General features: G+C 47.6%; 1 protein-coding gene across 3 annotated transcripts; it reads left to right on the forward strand.

The window, feature by feature from the left end:
• The first annotated feature begins 18,261 nt into the window (after positions 1–18,261).
• PSMG3 (proteasome assembly chaperone 3) lies at positions 18,262–22,283 on the forward strand. Of its 3 annotated transcripts, none has more exons than XM_048961981.1 (3): positions 18,262–19,509; positions 19,709–19,926; positions 21,638–22,283. In XM_048961981.1, the coding sequence occupies exons 1-3, from the start codon at positions 19,398–19,400 to the stop codon at positions 21,788–21,790; spliced, it is 483 nt and encodes a 160-aa protein (XP_048817938.1). In that variant the 5' UTR covers positions 18,262–19,397; the 3' UTR covers positions 21,791–22,283. The 3 variants fall into 3 exon arrangements, with proteins under 3 accessions (XP_048817938.1, XP_048817939.1, XP_048817940.1); XM_048961982.1 differs by having other exon boundaries at positions 18,263–19,431; XM_048961983.1 differs by having other exon boundaries at positions 19,505–19,615.
• The last annotated feature ends 1,272 nt before the right edge of the window (positions 22,284–23,555 follow it).

A 23,555-nucleotide genomic window follows, 5' to 3' on the forward strand; every position in this document is an offset into this window, starting at 1 on the left:
GGCTCTCTTTGATTTAATCACTTCTACTCGTGTCGAGATCACCCAGGTCCTCTGCTATGCTGTTACGTGCCTCTGGATCGAGGATGCTTCCCAGGATTGCACCTCCAGAGCATTCAATTAGCATAAGACTAATTTTTACAGCAAGGTCATTAATTAAAATATTATATGACGAAAACCTTGTCATTCCAGAAAACCTTTCCCTCTGTGAACCGTTAGCCCAGTGCCTCTCTGCTGCACACCACACTGCCTTTGTCCCACTAATGCCCATGTCCTCTAGTTTAATGAATGGGACCCTGGAGAGGGGAGGCAGGCAGGCTGAGAACTGCTCTGCAAGTGACGTTTGGGGTAATAATAAAGGGGAAAAAAAAGACGTCCTGGCTTAAGGGAAAAGGCAAAGATCTGGCAAAGCTGACCCACCTGCAAGGCTCCGAGTCTGAGCTCATTGAGGCATCTGCATGTGATAAATAGATGGTGTGCAGAGGGGATGCAGAGGAGCCCAGGAGGGGCTGCACACAGTGCCCTGGTGCTCCCCTGCAATCCCCTCCTGCAGAGCTGTGGGCAATGAGCAACCTCAGTGATTGCATTTCTTTGTGTGACCCCATCTAAAACTTTTGGCATCAGATAAACAACTCCCAAGGGTCAATTAGCATGTCTTGAGATGATTAGAGTCTGACACTGATGAAACCCAGCAGTAATTAGCAAATTAAAAAAAAAAAAAAACAGAAAAAAAACCCACCCTTTTGATTAGTACTCAGCATAATTCCCTCCAATTATTCAAAGTTCATGACTACAGGGGGTGGAATATCTCCAGGAATATTTATTTATATCCCTATTTTTTCCCAATCAACTTTGTGAATCTAGTTAATCATCAGCTCTCGAACTTGTTAAGTTGGAGAGCTTGGGAGCTGTCACTCCGTCTGATTGCTGGCAGCAGCCCGGGGAGGGGACCAGAGAGGGCAGAGCACAGGAGCTGTGCGTTAGGCGTGGAGAGAGCAGGGGGGGGGTGAGTAAAGAAATGAACCCAACTCTCTGCCGCAGCAGAGAGAATAAAAACACAGTGTTTTCCCTCTCTTGGTTTAGAGTCACAGCTTGGTGCTGGCATGTTTTGCATCAGCCTGTCAGACGGCGCTTTGCAAAAGCAGGCACAACACTTCCTTCTGCACACGGACAAAATCCTCTCCAAAGAGATGCTTGCTGCAGAGCCCCAGTATCTGGGCAGGAGCAGGCTGGGCAGCCACGCTTGCCCTGAAAATGTGATCCGCAGCAGTGCAAGCAAAGGTTGGCCTCGAGCTGTTAAGCTCCGTGGCTGCAGGCACGGTGAGCAGCCCTGCACGGCTGGGGCAGGGCCGACCTCCCCACCCCACTGCCCACCCCCTCCAGATGGGAAGCACGAGCGAGGCACAGAGAGGCTGGGATTTCTCTGGAAGTCATCATCGCCTGCAGGGAAGCTTTGCTAAAGGATTTCATGCCTGTCTTCAGATGGTACGAGAACAGCTTTCTTGCCCTAAATCCTCCCACATCCTTTCCAGTAGAAGGGAGGGGACCTGGGACCACGAAACCTCTCTGTATGATTCCCTCCCCAAAGCTGCTACAGCACTCAGCACTCTGACTGCCTGGAGGGAGAGGTGAGATGGGGACCAGCATCCCCACAGGGTGAGATGGGGACCAGCATCCCTGCCCCACACCTGAACCCCCACTGCTGTCAGCTCCATGACCCCATCCCACAGCCCCCCCCAGGTGCCACTCTCCCCGCTCTCTCAGATGCCTCCAGACCTGCAGGAAAGATGGGGGATCAGGGGGTCACTGCTCAGCACCACAAAGGATCGTGGTGGACAAAGACAGCCCCACCTCTGTTGCCCTGTTCCTCACACCCGTCTCCTTGCATGGACCAACTCTGCATCCCAGTGGCACCAGAGGTTGTCCTTCCTGTGAGCACGAGGAACACAGAGCTGTGACCGCCTGCAGAGCTGCTGGCTGGGCTCTGAGCTGCAGCTGCTCCACTCTCTGCTTCATTAAAACCTTCTTCCCTGCCCAAGTGAGCCCTGAGGGATGGAGACTAGTCCCAGATAGGAAGGCATACGCTTAAACCTTTCAAAGCCATTTTTCATTGGACTTCTCTATATTCATAACTGCAGACTAACAGAGATTTTCTCTCTAGTTTAGATGATTTTTTTTTTAATTTAATCCTATCCAGTGAGAGCCCTCTAGGGAGCTCCTAACCCTGCTTTAATAACATGCTCATTAGCAAGGTTATTCAGGGAGTGGTTTCTGTTTGACACTCCAGCATCTTTCCAATTAATGTTGCTTTAAAACAAGCAAACCTTAAAAAAAAGACAGAATATCAAACAGCTCAGAGTCAGTGTGGCTGGAAGACAGCAATTTCCTCGGGATTTTCATCCCCTTTCTCTCCAAAATGTGGTCCCTAACTTCTTAAGCCTGCCTTCCTAGTGAGGGTTGGTGGAAGTGGAGGGATGGTGCCATCTTCATGGGAACCAAACTCCCCCAGTATCTCTCCAGCTGACCTAACATACCTAGATATTTACCTGTATGTTTACCAATTCACTTTCCCCTTTTGCTTAGTTAATTCATAGTGGCTGAAGCAGCTCAGAACTGAGCCCTGGTCAGGTCCCCATTCTATGACCTCACACATAGGATGTTCCAGCTGCATGCCTCGGTTTCCTTTTCCATAGAGTAGAAAGCAAGGAAAGCAAAGGCCTGAGTGGGACACAGCCCAAAGAAATATTACTCTTGGTAAGGCAGTGACTGCACGGGGAGCTCAATGGGACCTGATTCTACCCCATCCAAGGGCAACATTTCTACCAAAGAGAGCTGTGCTCTCTGTACCTGGGCTGAGAGCAGCTGGGAGCTGGGAAGGTGCTGACACCAGGCAAAGCCACAGGAGCAGCGATGAGGGTGAGGAGCCTGTGAATTCCTAGGCTTGGTGGCACTCCCCTGTTGCTGCAGTGACACAGTGTCACCCCTCCAGATGAGGAGATCATGCAGGAGCCCCAGGAAGGTCAGGGAGATGACATGGAACCGTGTCCTCCTGGAGCCCAAAGTTTCATGCCCTGTGTGAGAGGTGTGAGACACACTGTGGTCTCATTAAGCACATCTCAAGCTTTCCTTATGAACACTGAAAAAAGTCACTTTTTTTTTTCTTTTTTTTTCTTTTTTTCTTTTTTTTTTTGAGGTCTGGAATAGATTACTCAATGCATTTGTTTGGAGCAATAATGACATCCAGTGGCTGGTTAGCTTAGTCCTCAAGGGGAACAGCGCACGAGCATCCCCCAGGAACAGTGCCTGTCCTGATGCTCTGCAAGGGTGGTCAAGAGGGACAAGAGCTGTGCAGCACTTGGGGCTCCTCCTGCATCTGGAGGTAACAGCAGCAGCAGCAGCAGCCCTCTGCCTCCTCCAGCCATAGAACTCTGCTCCCAGATGTGCTCACTCAGTAACCACTTTACCAGGCATCCCCAGGCACGTACACATGGGGAAACAGAGACAGCATCTGGGGTTTAGCCATCACCGTGCCCTCATCACATCCCCTGATGACAGCAAAGGCAGGAGGATGGTTTATTTGAAGGCAGAGCTCAGCTGTTGGATCTTTAAGGTCTCTGGATGGATCCCTTGCAGAATGCTGGGTTGGCAGAGCGTGTCGGGAGTGGTTTCTCTGCTCACCCGTGCCAATGCTTAGTGGGTCAGGAGGAGGTCTCACTCCAGAGCTGATGCCTTTACATGCATGGATGTCCCTGCTTCCCCTCAAGGCGCCGGCAGTGAACGCTGCTTAGCTCACGTGCGCCTGCCCAGATCCTGAGTAAGTCACTGAGATGTGAAGGATGTGGTTATGCAAGCAGCAAGAGCGGATGGGCTGAGTGGGGAGGGACAGGGGGACGAGCATCCCACAGGGGCTGCAGCAGCACCAAGGCTCCAGCATCCCTTGCAGGAGCTGAGATGGGAGTGCGGGGCTCAGCCCATGCCTGCTTCTCTGCTGCTTCTCTCCTCTCATGTGAACACCTCTCAGGAAGAGTTGCCTTTGCCACGGGTCAGCAGATGGAGCTGTTGATCTCACGAGAGCCCTGGAGAACGGTAAAGATAATTAAGCCGGGGGTTCTAATTACAGTGGGTCAATAGGTATCTCTTTCTGCCCGAGAAGATGTACAAAGACCTGTGGATGGTTAGGGACCTTCACAAGATCCGTTCATTTAAGAATCACCTCTTTAAAAAGCCATCCTTTATGTAAGGCCATCACCTTATGGAGTGATCTATCACATTGCCCCAGCACTGACTGCACCAGCACTACAGGCTATTGTGCTGGCCTTGCTCAGCAGGGCAAGTCCCTCATCTCACTGTATTAAACCTGCCTCTGTGCAGCTCAGTGGGGAAGGAACCGTGTCAGTGTGGTGCTGCTCCTCTGGGTTTTCACCCAGATGATGGATGAGCAGGCTGCTCCCTTTCTGCTCTTCAATTAACAGTGATGCTCGGAGCCAGAGAGCTTCTAAAGGAGAGGGGGACAGCCACTGCTGGACCAGACGTTGTTCTGGCCAATGTACAGAGTGGGTGGGACGTCGCTGCCTTTGCAGATCCCATCCATGGGGTGGGGGAGGTGATCCAGGAGCAGCTCCACTGCGGGGGTTCCTACAGCAAGAAGCTGAAGAAATTATTGCATAGTGCAGGAGAAACTCCTCAGGTGTTTGGTGAGGGATTTTTCTGAGGGAGGTGTGAGCGGAGCTGTAGAGAATGTGCAGTGTGCAGGGAGAGCTGGGAGAGAAGTGCAGGTCTGACCTGGCAGTGAGCAGGAGCATGGCCACAGGCGATGCTGTCAGCTGTTCTGCAATCTCGTTTCATATGGATGGTGTTTTCTCTGCCTTCAGTTTACTTCTGTAGTTCATTTCTGGTCTGTGGGGAAGGGGAAAGGGAAAGAGAAAGAGGAGGAAGCAAAGAGGGGAAGAAAGAAAAAAAAAAAAAACAAGAAGAAAGAAAAAAGGAAAACGATAGAGAAAAAAAAAAGGGAGAAGCTATTGTGGACCCGAAGGAGCCTTCCTGCATAACATTTAATAGGCTTTCTCCTGTTGTATTAGCACCAGGCAATTGAACTGCTCAGCACAAGGTTATTTCCCTCTAGTATAGAGCAGTGTCTTGGTGAATGCTTAAGGACATCTACCCGATGTGTTATTGCACGGGCAGCCCATGCTGGGCTCTAATTGCCTCGTTGCTGTTGGGCATGATGTGCTGGGGAGAGCACGGATGTCTGAGCTGTGAGAGTCACGCTGTGCCCTGCCTCTGCCCCAGGAGGAAGGGACAGGCTCTGAAATTCTGGATATTTGGTGTCATTGGGATCTTTGGGACATTCAGGATGTTCAGCGTTCCTCTCCAGTTCACCTGCACAGACACACAGCCCTGCCAGTCTCCCCGGTGCACTAATGCCAGCTGCCATACAACAGCTGCTGCTCATCCCCTGAGCTCCACAGCCCAACACTCAGCCTCCATCACATTGTAGGAACAACCACAAACAACACCCATGGCCCCCATGATCCCCCTTGCTCTGCAGAGCAGAGCACACCGAGCCACCTGCTGCCCGATCTTGCTGCAGCTCCCCACCAGTCTTCATCCTAAAAAGTGATTCTTGCGCATGGAAATCAATTTTTTCTTCCTCCAGCTCATGCCTACCAGGTACAGCTTTGTCAGTCATAATGAAAGAAAACAGTTTCTTTCCTTCCTTTAAGCAGTGATGCTTACAGCCTTACATCATAGCCTGAAGCTCCCCTAGCTTTCTCCACAAATATAATTTCCTTAACCTTTGGTCCGTAGCTCCTCACCACAGTTGTTCTGCTCTGATACTTTATTGCTGTGCCCCACACTGGGTGTGCTTCCCCAGTGATCTCCTCTCCTCTCCTCTCCTCTCCTCTCCTCTCCTCTCCTCTCCTCTCCTCTCCTCTCCTCTCCTCTCCTCTCCTCTCCTCTCCTCTCCTCTCCTCTCCTCTCCTCTCCTCTCCTCTCCTCTCCTCTCCTCTCCTCTCCTCTCCTCTCCTCTCACTTTTTCCTTTCTCTTCTCTTCTCTTTCCCTTTCCCCTTCCCTGTTGCTGTCCCTCTCACACCTCATTTGCTTCTGACACTCTGATTCCAATCTCCACTCACCATTTCTGCCCCATTGTGCTGCACCCCTCTTTTGCTTGCACATGACAGAAGTGGGCCCCATAGAAAATCCTTACAAGTAGAGCTGGGGATGGTAGGGTGCATTTGAACCTCCAGTCTCCACAGGTGCAGAGATGCTCAGCCGTATCTTCCAAGGTCATGTGGCTCTTTGGGGGAAGTTAAGACTGCTCAGCTCCTCCCAGCCTGGCACTGCTCTGTTGCTGGCATAAATCCTTGCTCCGCCGTGCTTCAGCAAGCCCTTTAGAGCTCTTTTTAAATGACCACCTTTTCCTTTTATATTTTTCATCCAGTGCACAGGAGAAAGCTAACAGAGGGAAATCAGCATTTTAACAGGATGATGTGGCAGTTCATAAGCACGTCAGCTTAGACGTGGGTTTGGACGATAAAGAAATTGGCTAGTGGGAAGAATATTTACAGGAGTCTGTTCCCAGCTTTGGAATTAGAGGAAATAATCCTACTGAATTAAACAAAAGTGATAATAATATAAGAGAGCACTTCTTAAACATAACAGCTTCCTTCCTTGCCAGCAACATGGAACTCAATGTTTTCAACACATGTATAATGCATTTTTAATGTAAACAGCAGGAGGCATAATTCCAGCATAGGAAGTGAAATAGAGAAACTGTTCAGGAAGGGAGCTGGGGAAATTGCTAACGCTGCACACAGAATGAAACTTTCTCTAAATCCCAAGCTCTATCTGCGGGGCATTGCAGCACCAATGCTATTATCACCGCACACCACGGACAGCTTATTGCTATTAATTATGTTAGCAAAATAAAGGATCCTTTCTGGCCAGTCCAGATGGACGATATTAAGCTATGCTGGAAAAGCTGGATAAACCTCATTAAGGAGAATTTGGCACTGGGAGAGAGATAACACTGCAGCGCTCTTTGAGTTAAGGATATTTTGGAGGAAAAAAAACGCCCTCTGATAATGGATTTCTCAAGATCAAGGTGTGACTGGGCATCTTGCTCATCCTGCAGCCAACAGGGAGGAGATGGAACTTGGTGGAACTAGACAGGGGTTGGAACTAGATGGCCTTTAAGATCCCTTCCAGCCCAAGCCATTCTATGATTCCATCTGCCCCATGAAGGACCATCCACCCACCTTGTCACGTCCTCAGCCACCCGCAGTGATGGGAGCTGCACTGCAGCCACCATTCTGGGCTCATGAGCTCTGTCCCTTCCTTTTGGGGCTCCTCAGTTAAAAAGCACATAGTGCAACAGCTGTGACCCCTGGAAGGTCCCTGTGGGGCTGCTGTCCCCATGGATCAGATGGATGGGTGGGTGGCACGTCCTCCTGGCTCCTGCTCTGTTGTGTGTTTGCACTGTAGACACGGGTGACAGATGAAGGAGGAGGTTGATTATGCATGCAGACAAGAGTGATCAAGGAGGGATGGCAAGGACACATTGGAGACAGGGCTGGAATTCAAAATAATTCAGACAAGTTGGATGAAATGGGAAACAGCACCAATGATGGAGGTGAAATTTAAACTGGGGATAACAGCAGGGCGCTGTGTTTCATCGGGAGGCACAGACTGCTCAAATCCAGTGAGAGGTGAGAGGGGATCAAGGAGTGGCCTTTCCTCCAGAAAGGACCAGGGGCAGCAGCAGACGTGGGGCAATGCTGCTGTCGTGATATGGTGCATCTGGACAGCTCTGCACCACAGAACCAATGGTCCCTTGCCTTCCTTAGCCTGAGAAATAGCAGAGGAGGGGTGTTAGCCTTGTCTCTCCCCCAGCTTAACCGCTAAGTCCTTAAGGCCTTTAAAAGATAACCTGCAGGAGGAAGGGAACAGCCTGTTCTCCATGGCTGCAGCAGGCAGGACAAGATGTCACGGGTTTAAATTGCAGCAAGGGTAAATCAGGTTGGGTGTGGAAAATCAACAAAAGCCCCGGAGCAGAGATCCTTGGGGTGATGTGGATCTCCAGCCGAGGGGATTAACAGCATGAGAGCTGTAAAAGTTTCTCTGCTGTCAGTGTGCATGTCTGGTAGCCCTTCAGTGGTGACACAAATGTGGGCTGTGTGGGACGAGCAGCTCAGGAGCTTCACCCATCTCTAGGGAGAGGAGACGGTTGTGCTTCCCCAAAGCCCATTCCCTAGCATAGGAGAAGCAAGGCCAGCTCGTCGTCCTATGTATTAATGCTGCCCTGAATAACTAGGAAAAGATTTAAGTGATGCTATTTTTGAAGGCAATATTGGACATAAATAGATGTGGCAAGGCGCCAGCCTCAAAACATAAGCATTTCCAATAGGGCTGGGAGAGGCATTCAAGAAGTCTTCTGAAAAATCCATTAAGGCTCCATCGAAACAAGGAATTTTCTATGATGACAGACACATAGGTGCCTCCTTCAGGTTCTTTGGAACGGAAAAACCAGGCACGTTTTCTCCTCATTTTCCTTCATTCAGATTCAGAGTCTCCAGGAAAAAAAAAATAAAAATCATTAAAGTTTCTGTTACAGGGCAGGAGGCAGCACCATTTCAAGGTCTAACAGATCGCCCATTGATTGGGCTTAAATAGGCTGCCTCCCGCTCTCAGCTCTGCCGCGCTGCTGCTGGCAGCACAGGGAAGGACTTAGCAGCAGGAAAGGAGCTCAGCAGAGCACGACCCTCACCTGGCCCCTGTATGTAGGAGTCTTTCAAGGCTGAAAAGCCCAAGCCTTTGACTTTCCACCAGTAGGTCTTTGAACACCTCTGAGTCTTCGTAATAGCAACTTCTGCTTCATCATTTCAATTCCTGCATGAGTCACAGTTCCCTCCATGTACCACTTTTCCTTTCCTGCCTCTGAGAGAAGATTTCAGTGTCCCACAGCAGAGATTTGAGAAACCTCGGGCAACGGATTCATGTCCTGAAGAAATGAAAGGAATCTTATCTGTGACAAAAGAGGAAAAGGAAGGGGGGAAAATGGGTTTGTAATAAGATTAAGAGATCAAATTGATGCTTCCTTAGGAAGTCCCCATGATATAAAGCATCAATTTATGAGCGCATGATGTGAAATATGAATGGGGTTTTCACTCATCCCCCAGTACAACCCAAGCAAGGAGCTTGAGTCGACAACATAAGCAGCAGTTCGGAGAGGGAAAAAAAGGCTTTCATCTCTGCTGCACTGTAGCTGCAGACACAGCAGGATGGAGGGAGAAATACAAGTCAGGAAACACCAGGCTCTGGAGCAGTGGGCCCGTGGTCTGCCTCCAGCATGTGCTGGGTGAAAGCCCCCAGCCCTCACAAGCCATGAATCCAGCAACTGTTCAAACTAGGAACACAAGCAAGGACGCCAGACTGAAAACAACGAACACTTTAGTTGCAGATCCCCAGGCACTGGGTCACTGTAAACAAGGACTGCTCGATGCCTCTGGCACTAAGGAATTATTAAAGGACTATCTTCGATCTCTGCTCTGGACCAAGTCAGGCTGGCGGTCAGGTGCCAAGGATAAGCCAAAGCCATTTTTTGGTGCACTCTCTATTTACAGCTGCGGTGCAATCAAATCCATCAGATGGGAAGAGGAGTTCAGCTGTCACTGTCTCATCCCAGAGGAAAGCTGGGTTGACTCAATTAGAAGACGCATATGAGTATTGATTAACGCCGAGTACAAATTCCCTCTCTCTAGGCCATGTGCTACACTGGCAGCTTATTTGCCCCCTCCAGGTTGTTCTTAATTTCAAACCAACATGATCCTTGTTGTTCCAAATGTACAGTACAAATTGACAGTATAATACAGTTTGTATTACCACAGTCCCTACTGGCCTCTAATGAGTCAGTAATTCAGCCATCTGATTTCCTCATTTTGTTTCCTGTGCGCTTCTGGATTCCACACGCTCTGCAAATGTATTTCTTGTTTATGCTCAAAGCAAAGTCACCTCACAGCAGGAGGCTCTCCTATAGATTTTTCTTGCTTTTTGACTCTACCGTAGAAGTGGCTGGATCTGTTCCGAAAATCTCCTGTAAGACACTCATCTCATCGCCAGAGCAATTTGTGCCTGAGGCATCGATGAGCAGTGAGGGCAGCTGCTGGGAGCAGCCTTTCTCTGCGTGCTGGGAGAGCTGGTTCCAAGGGGACAGCAGAGCCTGGGAGCTCCCCACCTCAGTTATAACAGAACACATAGGCTGACCTCCAGTGAGGAGAGGATGTGGCAACCTCAGGTCTTCCAGGGCAAGTGGAGTGCTGGATGCTCACTGAATGCATCTTCCTATAGATCTATGCAAGTGGGAACTCGGCCTCTGGAAATAATGCTGTTTGAATTCCTCGTTAGAAACTTAAGAGCTAAACAGGGTCTCCCACAGATGAAAACAGAGATCTTCACAGTCCTACAGCCAGAAAGGTAAAATGTTTATACAGGCATCATCAGCCTCCTCTCCTTGCAGTGCAATATGGGAGCCCAGCTTCTCTGGTACCTGTAATTTGTTGCACGGAACTGGCAAAATGCAGAGGCTGCATTGAATAAGGCGAGGGACTCCGAGGTCCCATGATCTCGACAGAAGATATTAAAATTCTCCATCTTCCTCTTGCCTGATGGAGGAGGGATGAACTGTGCTTGGGCCACTTAGAAATTAAGCCGTTTCAAGTGTGTAACATCTATTGCTCTCCTTGGGGATGACTCAGGATGTGAGCAACACAGTTCTGGTGGAATGGCACAAGAGAGGACATCAGGGCCAGCACTTCAGTTCTGTGTTTATGGGTATCATCAGAAAAACTTTATTGGATTCATATTTTGCAAGCAACTTGGTCCCTGGAGGACAGAGTTGATTTTCACAATATCTTTTCCTGTTGCTTTCAGTAGCTGATTTTAGGTATGTGTATACACACCAATGCATCACTTAGAAGGGATTTTGGTAAGACTTCCTCAAAATATGGAGAAATGGCAGATGTTTCCCACCTGATGTAGGAAGAGAACATGAAGATCCAACCTTGAGCTCAAGGCCCAAGGCCTGCAGCAGGTCAGTCCCTCCTACCTGTCTCCACACCGTGCTTCCCTGCCCTCACACAGTGCTGCAAAGTGCTTGCCTTGCACAGAGGCTACCTGCCAAAGCTGCTTTTTCATCGGGCTCCCTGCCAAGATGTGCTGCTTTCTCCACTTAAGCCACCTGTCAAGGGCACCTGATTGCCCTCACTGAGGGCTGATTGCAGGCACTGCCAGGTTCCCCGAAGGCTAAATGCCAAAACGTGCTCCTCCCGCAGGAGAACCCTGCCAAGGAGCCCTGTGGTGCATCTCAGAAAGTCTTCAGTACACGGAGCCCAATCCGTGCCAAGCCCTGAGCATTGCTAGGGACACACAGATGCACATCCAAGTCATTGAACCTCTATGCTGAACAAGAAACCAGTCTGCATTCAGATGTAAAAGAGGGTGTTTCACCACCGGCTCTGGTTGGCGCTCTGATTTTGGTCTCCGTATCAAAAGCCTTTGCTAGAGTGTGTCCTCTCCAGCAGATGAGGGGTTCTAACATTTCCTCCCGAATAGGGAAAGGAAGCAATATTCTGAAAATCTCAGAAATCCAGCGTGTCCCGTGGGTAGTTTGGGTCAACCAAATGTTTTCTTCTGTTCTCTGTTTTCCCTTGTAAGAAAAAAAATGTGGATGAGAAGCCGACACGAAGCGAAATGACTGCAGCAATGTTTGAAAAGTCATCAAAGCAGAGCGCTGTAAGCTAGCAGCTACTTTTGAAACGGGGAGTGATCAAAACAATATGGCCTGATGTGTCAGAACAGTGTTTCCAACAGAAATGGCTTGGACATTTTTGTCTGAAAAGCACTTCATTGCACCACCTCCTAAAGGACCACTGCTGGTGACGGCATGAGAAGATCATCCAGGTGTTTTCCCCTTTTCTCTTTCCCCTTAAGGCAGTGGCGATGAATATGGTCTCTCCTCTCTCCAAGCACTGTCTTTGAGAATTTCATCTTCTGTACAAAGATCTTGTGATTACTGTTGGCTACGGAGGGGGCACACGTGCGAGATGCACAACATCACAGACCCTTGCAGACATCAAAGCTGTATCATGGCCTCCTGCAGTGGCAGAAAATTGGTCTGAAATGACACTGATGCCTCCAGGAGAGCAGTGATCTATCAGTAGTGCAGACACATGAAGGAAAGTGAGCTTGGCACGAAGGCTGCCACACACATTTTGGACCATTCATGTTCATAAGAGCAATGTGCATCTGCAAGCTGATGCATACGTATAGAGCAGATATTTAGATAGCATGATGTGTGCTCATGCAGTCGTCAGCATGGCATTGAGATGGCCAGCACGTAGTAGAAATATATATATAGAAAATATATGGAGCATGACTGTGTGATCTCCATGCTTGAGATAGTACATGCTGAACTCCATCCAAACAAGCAGGATGGTACAGACCTGAACAGAGCATAATGAACGCCCTTCTTCATCATGCAGGTGTCACTTCTCCTGACTCAGATTCAATTACACTCATGGAGCTGATTGCAGATTTCAGATTGCTCTTGCATATCAAGAGCACATTCAATGTTCTGGGACTCGATGAAACAGTATGTCAGCACGTGGCCTTCCTTGCAGCCCCTTGGTCTTGTTCTTCCCTGGTGGAGCTACAGACAGAACAGGCTTGGCCTGTTTGGTTAGGTGCAGGGATATCCGTGGAATAGTGTGTTCAATCCTTTATGTCAGGCCATGATCTCTCCTCAGCAAAATGCACCTGTGATTACCTGTCTGTTTTCTGTCTTTTTTTAAACACAGAATTATACAGTAGTCCTCCAACAGAATGAGGGGGGGATGAAAATGCTTAACGTGAAAGTTTATCTGGTCACAAGAGGTGTCCCATTCAAAATCTGCTAAAGCAAATAGCAACAATTCTCTGAGTGAATCAAGCCCGAAACCAAAGTCCCAGCCAACATCAGGGGGCCCTGCTCTGTCAGAAGAGCCTCTTTTCAGATAACACTTTCATCCACGGTTATCCGAACACTTGCAGTCAAATGGCACTTTGTGCTATCATTAATCCTGGTGTCCTGGCCGTGCTCCAGTTTTGGTAACAACATTCTGCCAACTCAGATTCCTGAGGAGTTTTCAGCAGGATGCAATTTTCTTCTCCTTTTTGCCTTCCCCTTGGGGATGGTTAGTTCTGGACGATGTACAGTACTGAGCATGGTGCACCCCACAGCTGGCAGGAATCCGCGGATGGAGAAAGCAGACCTTGAGGAGAGCAGGAATTCTGTAGGACCAAAACACTGCATTAAAGGGATTAGCAGCAACAAATGGCTTTTAAAACACATTTGTACTTTCCTGTTAAATTCCGGTATCTGTTTAAGATATAGATCTGGAGAACTGCTGAGATCTGTGAGAAAGATCATCGGCAATGCCAGCGATCAGAACAGAAAAGTGTATTTTTAGTTGTAATCAATACACGCAGGACACAAATGAAAGAGAGGTGTTACATACGGATATTTTCCAGTGGAGAGAGCCCTGACAGCTAGTTATTGCAGCGAGGAAAAGAAGCCATCCAGATGGACTCTCCGTCACACTAATGAAGCCGTCTCATAACTGTAACAGAGACCTCATGGATCCGCTGTGACACTTAGCAAATCCGGGCGTGAATAAACAACCAAAGTCCAATTGAATTAACCTCCAGCTGATCAGCACTACTAAACAAATTATCCTAAACTCTGAACAAGATTAGAAGGACTGGCACAGGCCAGAAGCATGTGGAGGGAGCGTTAATTCAGTTTAACAAGTTGAAACCTAATCCCCCCTTGTTCTCTGATCTCAGGGTTTCAGGGCAAACTAGTTCCAAAATGCTCGTGGAAGAGATGGGAGAAGAAGCTCATGTGAAGTTATGAGGAACAGCATGAGCAACAGCTTGGAGTCCTCCAGAGAAACAAAACGAAGTTAGCACAGAGCAGAGAAAGACCGATACAGAGCATTTCCTGCAGAGACAAATAGACAGCAGGCAAATTACATTGATTTCCTTACGGAATATTCAGACCTCGTCTCCAGGATGAAACTTCAGAAGTTCTCAGCATATCCCCTCTTCTTGATGATTATGTTTCTTTGACAGAAATAGATAAGCACCTGTGAAATCGGGGACAATGTTTTAATGCCATTTTCCTCGGTGTATAATTGCATTGTTCTCCGCAGACTACATTTATAGTGTACATCAAAGGCAGCATTCAATTATTACAGACTTCAGTTCATTACTTAGAATGGTAATAACAAACAATTTCAATGCTTTTTTTTTAATGTTGGTTCATAAAACTCTTTATGTAGCCAGTTAAAATTAATTTAAACTTCAGCTTTAACGTTTTGCAGGTTTCTGAAATGTCAAATCTGCCTCCAAGAAAACACATTTCTTCTGGCACTCTCTAGGGACAGGAATGGACACAGTGACTGCTGCACGTGCTATGAGATGGAGATAAGGAGGATCTGAGGTATTTCTAAATGCGAACCGGTGCAGCGTTTATACGTTTATATCTCACAGATTCTTTATTCCCAATATTCCTCGTAGATCCAGTCTTCTGACAGTCCTTCAGGATGGCTTCCAGATCCTTAAAATCTCTATTCCAGAGAGTGAATCAAGTTGTTGTTGGTAGAAGACTGGGATCCAAGAGCTTACACAGCCCACTGGAGGGTGTCTACCTTCGTCCTTTTGCCTTGCCACGGTGTGCCTTCATGAAGCTCTGACATTTATGACCAAAAAGTGTGTTCTCCTTTCTCTATCAGCATTTGTAATGTCGATTGGCATTTATGTTTTTTGTGCTAAGCCTTGTAGTTTTGACTAGATAGCAAAACCAAATGAATGCACTGTGAAAGAGGAAGCATCCCGACAGCAGGCATTTCCACCATCCCTGCCTTCAAAACGTGTGAAGAACTTATAAATGAGGTGCAGCCATTCTTCAGCCAACATCCAGAGGAATTCCCAATGCTCAGAATCACGTTTGCATGACCGAGGCTCAAAGCCACCCACTTCACTGGGAGATGCCTCAGTGTTTCCATCGAAGTTCTGCGAAACTGATGCCTCCTGTAATGCTTAAACTTTTATTACACGACCCTCGAAATCAAATCAGACCTGTCTGCCTCACACTATTCTGCTATTTAGAACTAAAAGTAAATATTTATTCTCATTTTCCACTCTGCGCACTGACAGATAACTCCCAAAGTTAACAGCGGCATTATGAGCTGCAAACGATGATACATTGTCAAAGTTGAAACCATTTGGTTATGTGCCTCTTACACTCACAAATATTCCCAGAACAATTTCATAACTTTCCTGAGCATAATGAGAAAACAGATTTTTCCTCCTTCAACTCCGTAATAATGAACAGCTATTACAAACGCTTTATTTTTTCCAGAATTTGAGGGGGATCAGTGGCCACAGAGAAAATACGCCCTTTTCAACCAAGTTTTTAATTGTTTTCTCACTTGAAAGAGGAGCTAATGTATTACTGGCAGAGCACAAAGCATTTGCCTCATCAAGACACATCATTTTAACTATGGCTGATTTCTAGACAACAGCAGTATTTAATTTGCTGTCACAATTAAGTGATTTATACAAGTGATGATACTATTAGTGTTATAACCACACTCTGGTATTCTCTTCTTGTTCCTGCAAAAGAAATGCAGTTATTTTCTGTGTTTTCACCCTTCTTAAGAACAAAGAGTGCTCTGAGTTTTGTTCTTTGAAGTGACTCTGCTATTGCTTTTATGATCCATTATTTGTCTTTCATCTGACAGACCACCATGAGCAACCAAAAAACTCCTGCATCAACCACTGTGGGCTTTATGGCAATTACTGCTGCTCTTACTGATCCATGGAAATAATTTCTTCAGCCATTCCAGTAACGCAAAACTTCTGCTGCTCACAGGGTGGGACTGTTGATGGATGATACCATCCACAGATGTGGTTCATGGTCACCATCAATGCAGGGCTGTTATACGACGAACAAAAATGGTGTCAGTGGTACTCAGTCTTGCATCACGATGACGTGATCTGCTCCATAACCCCCTAATTACAGTGTCCAGTTTGGGCAGCTGCTATCTCATGACAAATATTGAGGGTAAGATTGTTGTTACTCAGCATCAGGTTGTCTGTGTGACATAATGCAGAGTCTTTCAGGCAGTCTGAAGCTCCTGTAGGTAGACTGGAGCTATTCCGGATGTTTCAAGAATGCCATTATCATTTCAGTAGGTGCTAAAGTCACCTCTGGATAAATTTTGCAAAGAAATGTAGGACACATTGATTTTCATGTACCAAGTACATGAAAACTACTGCTGTTCCAAGTTCTTCTCTAAGTGCAACTTATCTGACTTATGCCAGGTTCTGCAGCCTCACAAGGAGCCCCTTTCTGAAGCTCTCCTCCAGCACCATTGCACTGGGGCCCATTGCTCACCCCAATCTCCTGGACCTCAAATCCTCCTCCTCCAGTCTGCACAGCAGCTCAGAAAACACAAATGAGGCAGCATGACTAAGTCCTATAAGGACCATTTATAGCTTGCTAAATCTAAAAGGGAAAAAAAAAAAAAGCAATAAAAAAGCATGAGCTTTAGTCACATTGCTACCTGGGTGCTTCCAGGCCCAGCCAGAGTGTGTTGGCTTACTGACATGTTTTTAAATCCTACTCTGCACACTGAGTTTTTGCAGGCAAATAGGCTAATACTCATATGTGAGTACTCACTATCTATACACACACCAATGAACATTCCCATATTGTTTCCTCACTAAGTTGCAAATGCAAGAAAACAAGACAACAGGATGATCCAACAGCTTGCAGCCACATCCAGCACCTCAGATGTGCAGCTGACTGCAGTCTACAGACTGCACAAAAACTGTATCACTTGTTTTTCAGCTTTAGGTTTGTTAGAAGACTGTGGTTTTTTTGTTGTTTATGTTTTTTGTTTTGTTTTTATTTTTGTTTTTTTCCAGGTTGAATTCTGCACTGGAAAAGAAAAAGTGTACTCAACAGGTAAACGGCTCAAAGAGGTTCTGCAGTGCCTGATGGATTGGCTTAGCCTTCCAGGCCACAAGCAAAATAGAGCGTGTCCCACACAATGAGAGCTGTGTATACAACTTACAAACTAGCAAATCTCCTAGTGCTCTGTTGGAAGAAGAAATGGTGCTATGTGTTGTCCATGGGAGCACTGACACGAAGGCACGCTAACCCCACACCACACACATGCTCCCAAACTCGCTGTGATGCTGACACAGGGAAAAGGAGCGCAGGGATATTGGCTGGCCAGAGGAGTGTCCTTAGCAGCAGCTCTGCTTCATGCAGCTGATTTATAACGAGAGTCAGAAGAATTCCCAAGCAGCTGCTGCATTGGGGAGCAAACTAATTTCTTTCTTCTCTCCTTGGATGCGCAGACCGGAGCCTGGCTGCACCTCAGGTTCCAGCTCACAGTCTATATTCTGCATCATAAAAGATACAAGAGAGAAATCTAAACTAGAGAAGTAATAACCTGTAAACTAATAAAGCAACCCAGCACTTTGATAGCGAGGTGTTCCCAAGAGCAGGGATTATTAATGGATGTCCTGAAACACCGTGTCTAGTTTTCAAGAGAAGTGGGAAAGATTTCTAATGCTCTGCAGATCTCATGCATTAGCTCTATAAAATCACTTCAGATAGATGCAGAGATCATTATAAAAAAGCAGACTACACAGAGGCACTTAAGCATTTAAAAAAACAAAAGGGTGGTAAGAAACTGCTTGAATAAATAATAATAAAGGTTTAAAACTGTAATATTATGGGTAGTTTTTCTTGTCAAACCATTGGGCTGCATAGTCATTGATTTTTGCAAGTAATTGAGATAGTGACACGCACAACTTAATGTTTCCTCAGCTGTAAGTGCACGGGAATGGAAGAAGAGATCTGGTGCCTTGCAGCCAAGGATGCGATGGCTTCTGAACTGCTGTCTGCCTTCATTCTTTATTGCCCTCGGACCGTAAAATGGGGTGTATTAATAACCTCTTATGTCAAAAGAGAGTTGATGAAGCTAAATGTAATAATGTTTGCAATGTGATTAGGGATCACTGGATGAAAAGCTCTGTAGATAGGCAGAGTGCAAGCACAGACATATGTCCTTCTGAGGCAGAGCAGGATGGGAAGCGCAGGCTGACCCATGGTGCAGGTCCCACGTCCTGCCCATTCAAACCTCTGCACCCTGCCCAGGTCAGAGCAATAGGGGCCTTCTCCTTCACAGCCATCTCTATTTTTTGAGCATGTTTATTTTTGGTGATGAAAATTTAGGGCTCGGCTCCCTCCTGCTGCCAGCTTCACGTGTTTGCTAGATATCCTGCCTCCAATCCATGCCAAAATGGTTTCCAATCAACTGAAATAACTCTTTGCTCCCAAACTAATGGGAATCAGTGAAGTGTAGGGGACAGAGCTGTTTCCACAGAAATCTGAACTGGAGCGGAGTCTCTGTCCTCTCATCACATAAGAAATAAAACAGAGGCTGGAAAGGATGGCAGGAAGAATCCGGTCCTCTCTGTTTCCTGAAGTAAAATCTTCCTCCGGAGAAGGACAGGAATGCACTCCTCCACGAGCCAGGAGGCTTCGCTGACAGGAGCTGCTATCATCTCCGTCGAACAGGCAAAGCTTTGAGTGATGCCGCTCAGCAAGAGAGCGGCGCCGACTGTTCGCAGTGCTGCAAAACAGACCGTGGCCACAGCGCCGAAAGGCACGGAGCCTCTCCGCCTGCATCAACCACCGCCTGAGCCGGTGGAAGGGATTTCTGTGGAGCTCTGCTGCTCTCTGATGGTGCTTCCGAGCACACTCAGCGCACAGCCTGCGTGCTCCGCCTGGAAGCTATAGGTTGTAAAGCGAACCAAAGAGGAGTGATTGCTTTTAGAAGCAACGCAGAGTTCGGTGCTTTTCCTGTGGTGTTTTGGAAGGAATGGTAACAGCGAATGCATGGAAAGGAAGGGTTGTGTTTTAGAGGCGTCACCCACAGCACGTGCACGAGTCCACACAGCTGCAAACCTCCGAGAAATCTCAGCTTTGAGAGCTTTGTGTAACTCTGCTTTGGAGGGACGCAGAAGAGCGTTATAAGCACCCAAATAAAGTAAGGATGGAGCAGAAATCAGAACCCGCGTGACTCCCCGCGAGGCACGAGGTTTACGCACTCTTTGCTCATCTCCCACGGCAGCACACGAGGGCCGCAACACACACGCTTTGCTTCGGGACACGAGCCAGAGGCACGGAGCTCCGCCCGCAGCGCAGCGCTGCCCACACGGGCTGGGGGACCGCGGGGCTGCGGGCGGCCCCTCCCCAACATGGCGGCCCCTCCCCAACATGGCTGCCCAGCGCCATCTGCCCGCGCCGGATGGTGGGATGGGAGGAGGGGACGGGCGCTCTTCCGCCGGGGCGGGCCGGGTGGCGGCGTGGGGCCTGAGCTCGGTCCGGGGTACGGGGAGGGGATGGCGGGCTGCGGGCGTTGTGCGGCGGTGTCCGCGTGGGGGCATTGGTTCCCCCGCACCTCTGGGTGCTTTTACGCTCCGGAATCAACCGCGGTAACGAAGCCAAGCCAATGAACGAAAGGCTGTGGGCTTTGGATGGCCGCGTTCCGCGCTTTTCATCTGATGTGGTCTGATTGCTTCCCGCAGCGATGGCGGCCAGTCCCATCGTGACGTCTAAGCGGCGGGAGGAAGCGGTCCGCGGGGTCCGCACCGAGGTGGTTTGCACCGCGTTCTCCAACTCCATCCTCGTGGTGGTCACGCAGTACGGCAAGATGGGCACGCTCGTCTACGTGAACCCCGATACCATAGGGGACAACGTTGGCAGGCCTTCGCTCAGCACCAAAGTGCTGCTGGGCAAGGATGAGGTAGGAGCAGATGCGCAGCGCCCCGGCGCCGAGCGAAGGGGAAATGCTGTAGGTGGGGCCGTGCGAGTTGCCAGGGAGCTGATGAATCACAGCCGTTAAAGCGGTGTTTGCACGGCGGTCAAAGGGGTGTAAAAATCTGGTCTGGAGGAAGAGGGGCTCCTCTGAAAAACAGGCACGTTCATCTGTTCTCCGGCAGCTTTGTGGGGCCGGTGCTTGGTGTCGTGCAGGGTGTGGGTTGCCTTGCTGTGTTTATGGAAGATTTGATACAGCTCGTGTTGCTTTAAAGGTTGCGGGATCAAACATATAGCCTCTGATAAGCTTTCCTGGCCTTCTGTTCCAACGATTTCTCCTTCTGGAGTCTCTTTTTTTTCCTCCCCCCAGCCTCCATCTCTGCCAGCCCCATAATGGACTTTAGATGCCCTCTCTGTGCGCCTGCCAACACCTGCCCTCGATAAAGTTTAATTTGTTTTTCTCCAACAAAATGAGTTTTTATCGACTGGTTTCACAGAGCCGGAGAGAAAGCAGAAGGAAACGTGTTTTGCAAAGTGTCAGCTGGTCAAGCATTAAAGCAAAAAGTTACAGAGCTACAGGTTTATGAGGCTTTCCATCAGGGTTGGGCTGTCAGATGTTACTTGCTCACCTTAACTAGAAAAGCTGTAACAACACGTAGGTTCTCCTTTCTGTGCCCCTCCATGCAGTTCTCCTTCCTCAACAAGTCTGCTTTCCCTGGGTGGGGGAAGCTTTGCTTTGCCTGGTTGACATGGCTGCTAATTCTGAGCAGTGGCACCTCTGAGCCATTTCTGTGTTTTATTTTGGAGATAGGAAGTGCCTTTTTTACACCATGTTTTTAAATCATGTGACCAACTTAATCAATTAACTTTAAGAAGACTTTAATTTGCTGACTTCTTGCTTGTTGCTATGAACATTTGAGACCATACATACTTCCAAGCTACACTGGCAGCTAAAGTCAAGCTAGCTCAGCCTTCTAAATGCGTAAGTATAGGTGTCAGTAAAACTTAGGCAAGTTGGATATTCTTCTTAAAGAAGTCTCACTAAGGAGACGATATTCCTTCTCTTCCCTGCTTCGGCCTCACCATTTATTTCTGGTTTTTATTATTCTGTTAAAATCAGAAACATTTTTTACATGTGCAAAGGCTGTGTGTAATACCAGTTTGAGGTCTCTAAGACTTAGGAAAACAAGACAGCTTACTTCCAGAGTTTGTCAGCAGAGCATGGTCTGGTCAGCAACAAGAATATGGTACTCAGGAATCTGGTTATGATGGGAATAGAGGCATTCTGATCATTTTATATAAGTTGGTATTTGGTGGTGTGGGAAGAACTGCAGCAGGGCTCTCAACAGCAGCTTCCCAAACACTGTAAGGCAGTGCAGAACTCCAGTGCAGCTGCAGTTCAGTTGTTTCAGGATGGGCTGTTGGGCAGCCGCTCACAGGTCTAAACTCTTCTATTTTAAGTCTGTTGAGAAAGTGCCTTCTAAATTATCCCATAGCACGGCTTGGCTATGCTGGCCAGCCAAGCTGTGTGTCTGTTTCCAATCACTCTGGAACTGCTCAGCAAACTAATGCTCAGCATCCAGCACAGGCAGGTTCTCGACGTGCTCCACGAGCGAGTCATTGCAGGGCTCTTCCTCTGCTAACTCGTGCAGGGTGACTTTGCAGCTGCGAGTGTACCTCTGTTTACCTTTGCTTTTCAGCCCCTCGTCCATGTTTGTGCCAAGAACCTGGTGGCATTCGTGTCTCAGGAAGCTGGGAACAAGCCTGTTCTTCTCGCTATGGCTTTGAAGGACAAGACCATGGAAGGAATACAAGCTCTACGGGAAGTGATCCGAAGTTGCCAAGTGTGGTGAAGTTGTACCATCTGGATTCAAGGAAATGATCTGGAGTCCATGACTCACCACCACTTCTTTGAGAGGACAAGAAATGAAAATGATGGAATGTCTTTGTGCTGGTTTTGGACACGCTTAGGAATGTGATGAATTTTTCTCTACTGTGTAGAATGGTTGTGGGTTTTCTTCCTGTGACAGGTTTGCGGTCCAGATAGTTGGTGATGAGATGAGAACAATTGCCTCAATAGACAAGAGAAATGTTGTATTTTCACCTGGGGAGGGGTGTATATTTGGGAAACGTCACAGCTCTGCGTTTGTGCCCGAGGAGTGATGGATGCCAAGCTCTGTAGCTACACTGCACCGCAAAGGGGAACACCCAGTGCAGAGTGAGTAAAAGAAACATTGATGAATCTAATTTTACATGGTTGGTTGGTTTTTTTTTCGCTCTGCAAAAATCACTTCAATTGAAATACAAGCCTCCGTAACAAATAAACAGCAATTGCATAATAGGAAAGATTTTTTTCTTGCCTGCTTTTCTTTTTTTTTAAGGGAATTACTTGTATATGACTACTTGTATCCTTATGTCATTTTCCTCCTGATGTATGCTGAATCTGCTCTTCATTTTCAGTCGCGTTTTGAAGAGAGGTAGATAATTGCAGTGTTCCAATTTGATGAAAACTGATGACAGGATGGCAGAAAGGAACCCAAATTAATGAGAAAAAGGCAAAACATCGGTTGTTTCCGTATGATGTGTGGTGGTAGCACTTCAGAGAGACAGCATGTGCATTGCTCTGGGCCACCTGCAACAAGCTGCCCCTCTCCTGAAGCACTGTCAGAGCAGACATGGGGACAGAAGGGCTTTGGAGGTTACACAGCGGGGTGTTGGCTGAGTCCATTAAAAGAAAGTGCTCTTATGCGAGGTCAGACGAGTTAACGCGGTGCTGAACAGCCCAACTTGTGCTGTTTGTTTTTTCCTCTTCTTGGAACAGGTAGCACCAACTAGTCAATTTTTAAGTAAGCTGTTGCACGCTTTTGTCACTTATGAACTTGACTGAGCAGACCAAGGCCAGGCCTTGCCTTCAGATTCAGGGCAGAGAAGACCTGTGCTGTGCTGGTACCCGTCAGTGTCAGCAGAATCAGCACAGAGCCTGTCCGTTCCCCATGCAGATCCTATTGCTGGATCATTACTGTTGCTAAAAAAAATCCCATAAAAGTACAAAAGCAGAAAATACATTTCGAAAGGACTTTTTCCTCTGAAGTAATGTTTTTTACAGCATTTTAAAGCATAATGAGAAATGAAACATTTTTTTAAGAGTACATTCAAAAACTGCAGGCTTGCAGCTGCCCTTGACAGAAATTTCATCTAAAAATAATTTTCCAAACTGTGCTTCCAAGAATCAAAAATTTGCATCTGTCAGAACTCCAAATTTTCCCTCTTTTACATTTCTTCTTTATTTTTTTTTTTTTTTCTTTTCAGCCTAGGAGGGCTCACAGAGCCATGTGGAGTTTGTTAACGTTGATCTTTGCTAGTGGAGATCTCTTCCCCATCCAAAATGCAGTCTGTTTCCCGACCCCTGCTGCTCCTATGATGCCCATTTAGCTCCAGTGAGTTTATAAACCATATATGAGTTGCAGTTTACATTGAATTGGCCATCTTCCACTGTGGTGATACGCTGCCTCACTGCTTCAGTGCCCTGAAAACCTCATGCGTTAATACCTGAAAGCTGACCCTGGTTTACTACCATGCTTTCCTTGTTCTTTTTGCAACCAGGTCTGCACGCAGCGG

Source organism: Lagopus muta, chromosome 15 (genome assembly GCF_023343835.1).
Source record: "Lagopus muta isolate bLagMut1 chromosome 15, bLagMut1 primary, whole genome shotgun sequence".
Lineage (NCBI taxonomy): Eukaryota > Metazoa > Chordata > Aves > Galliformes > Phasianidae > Lagopus > Lagopus muta.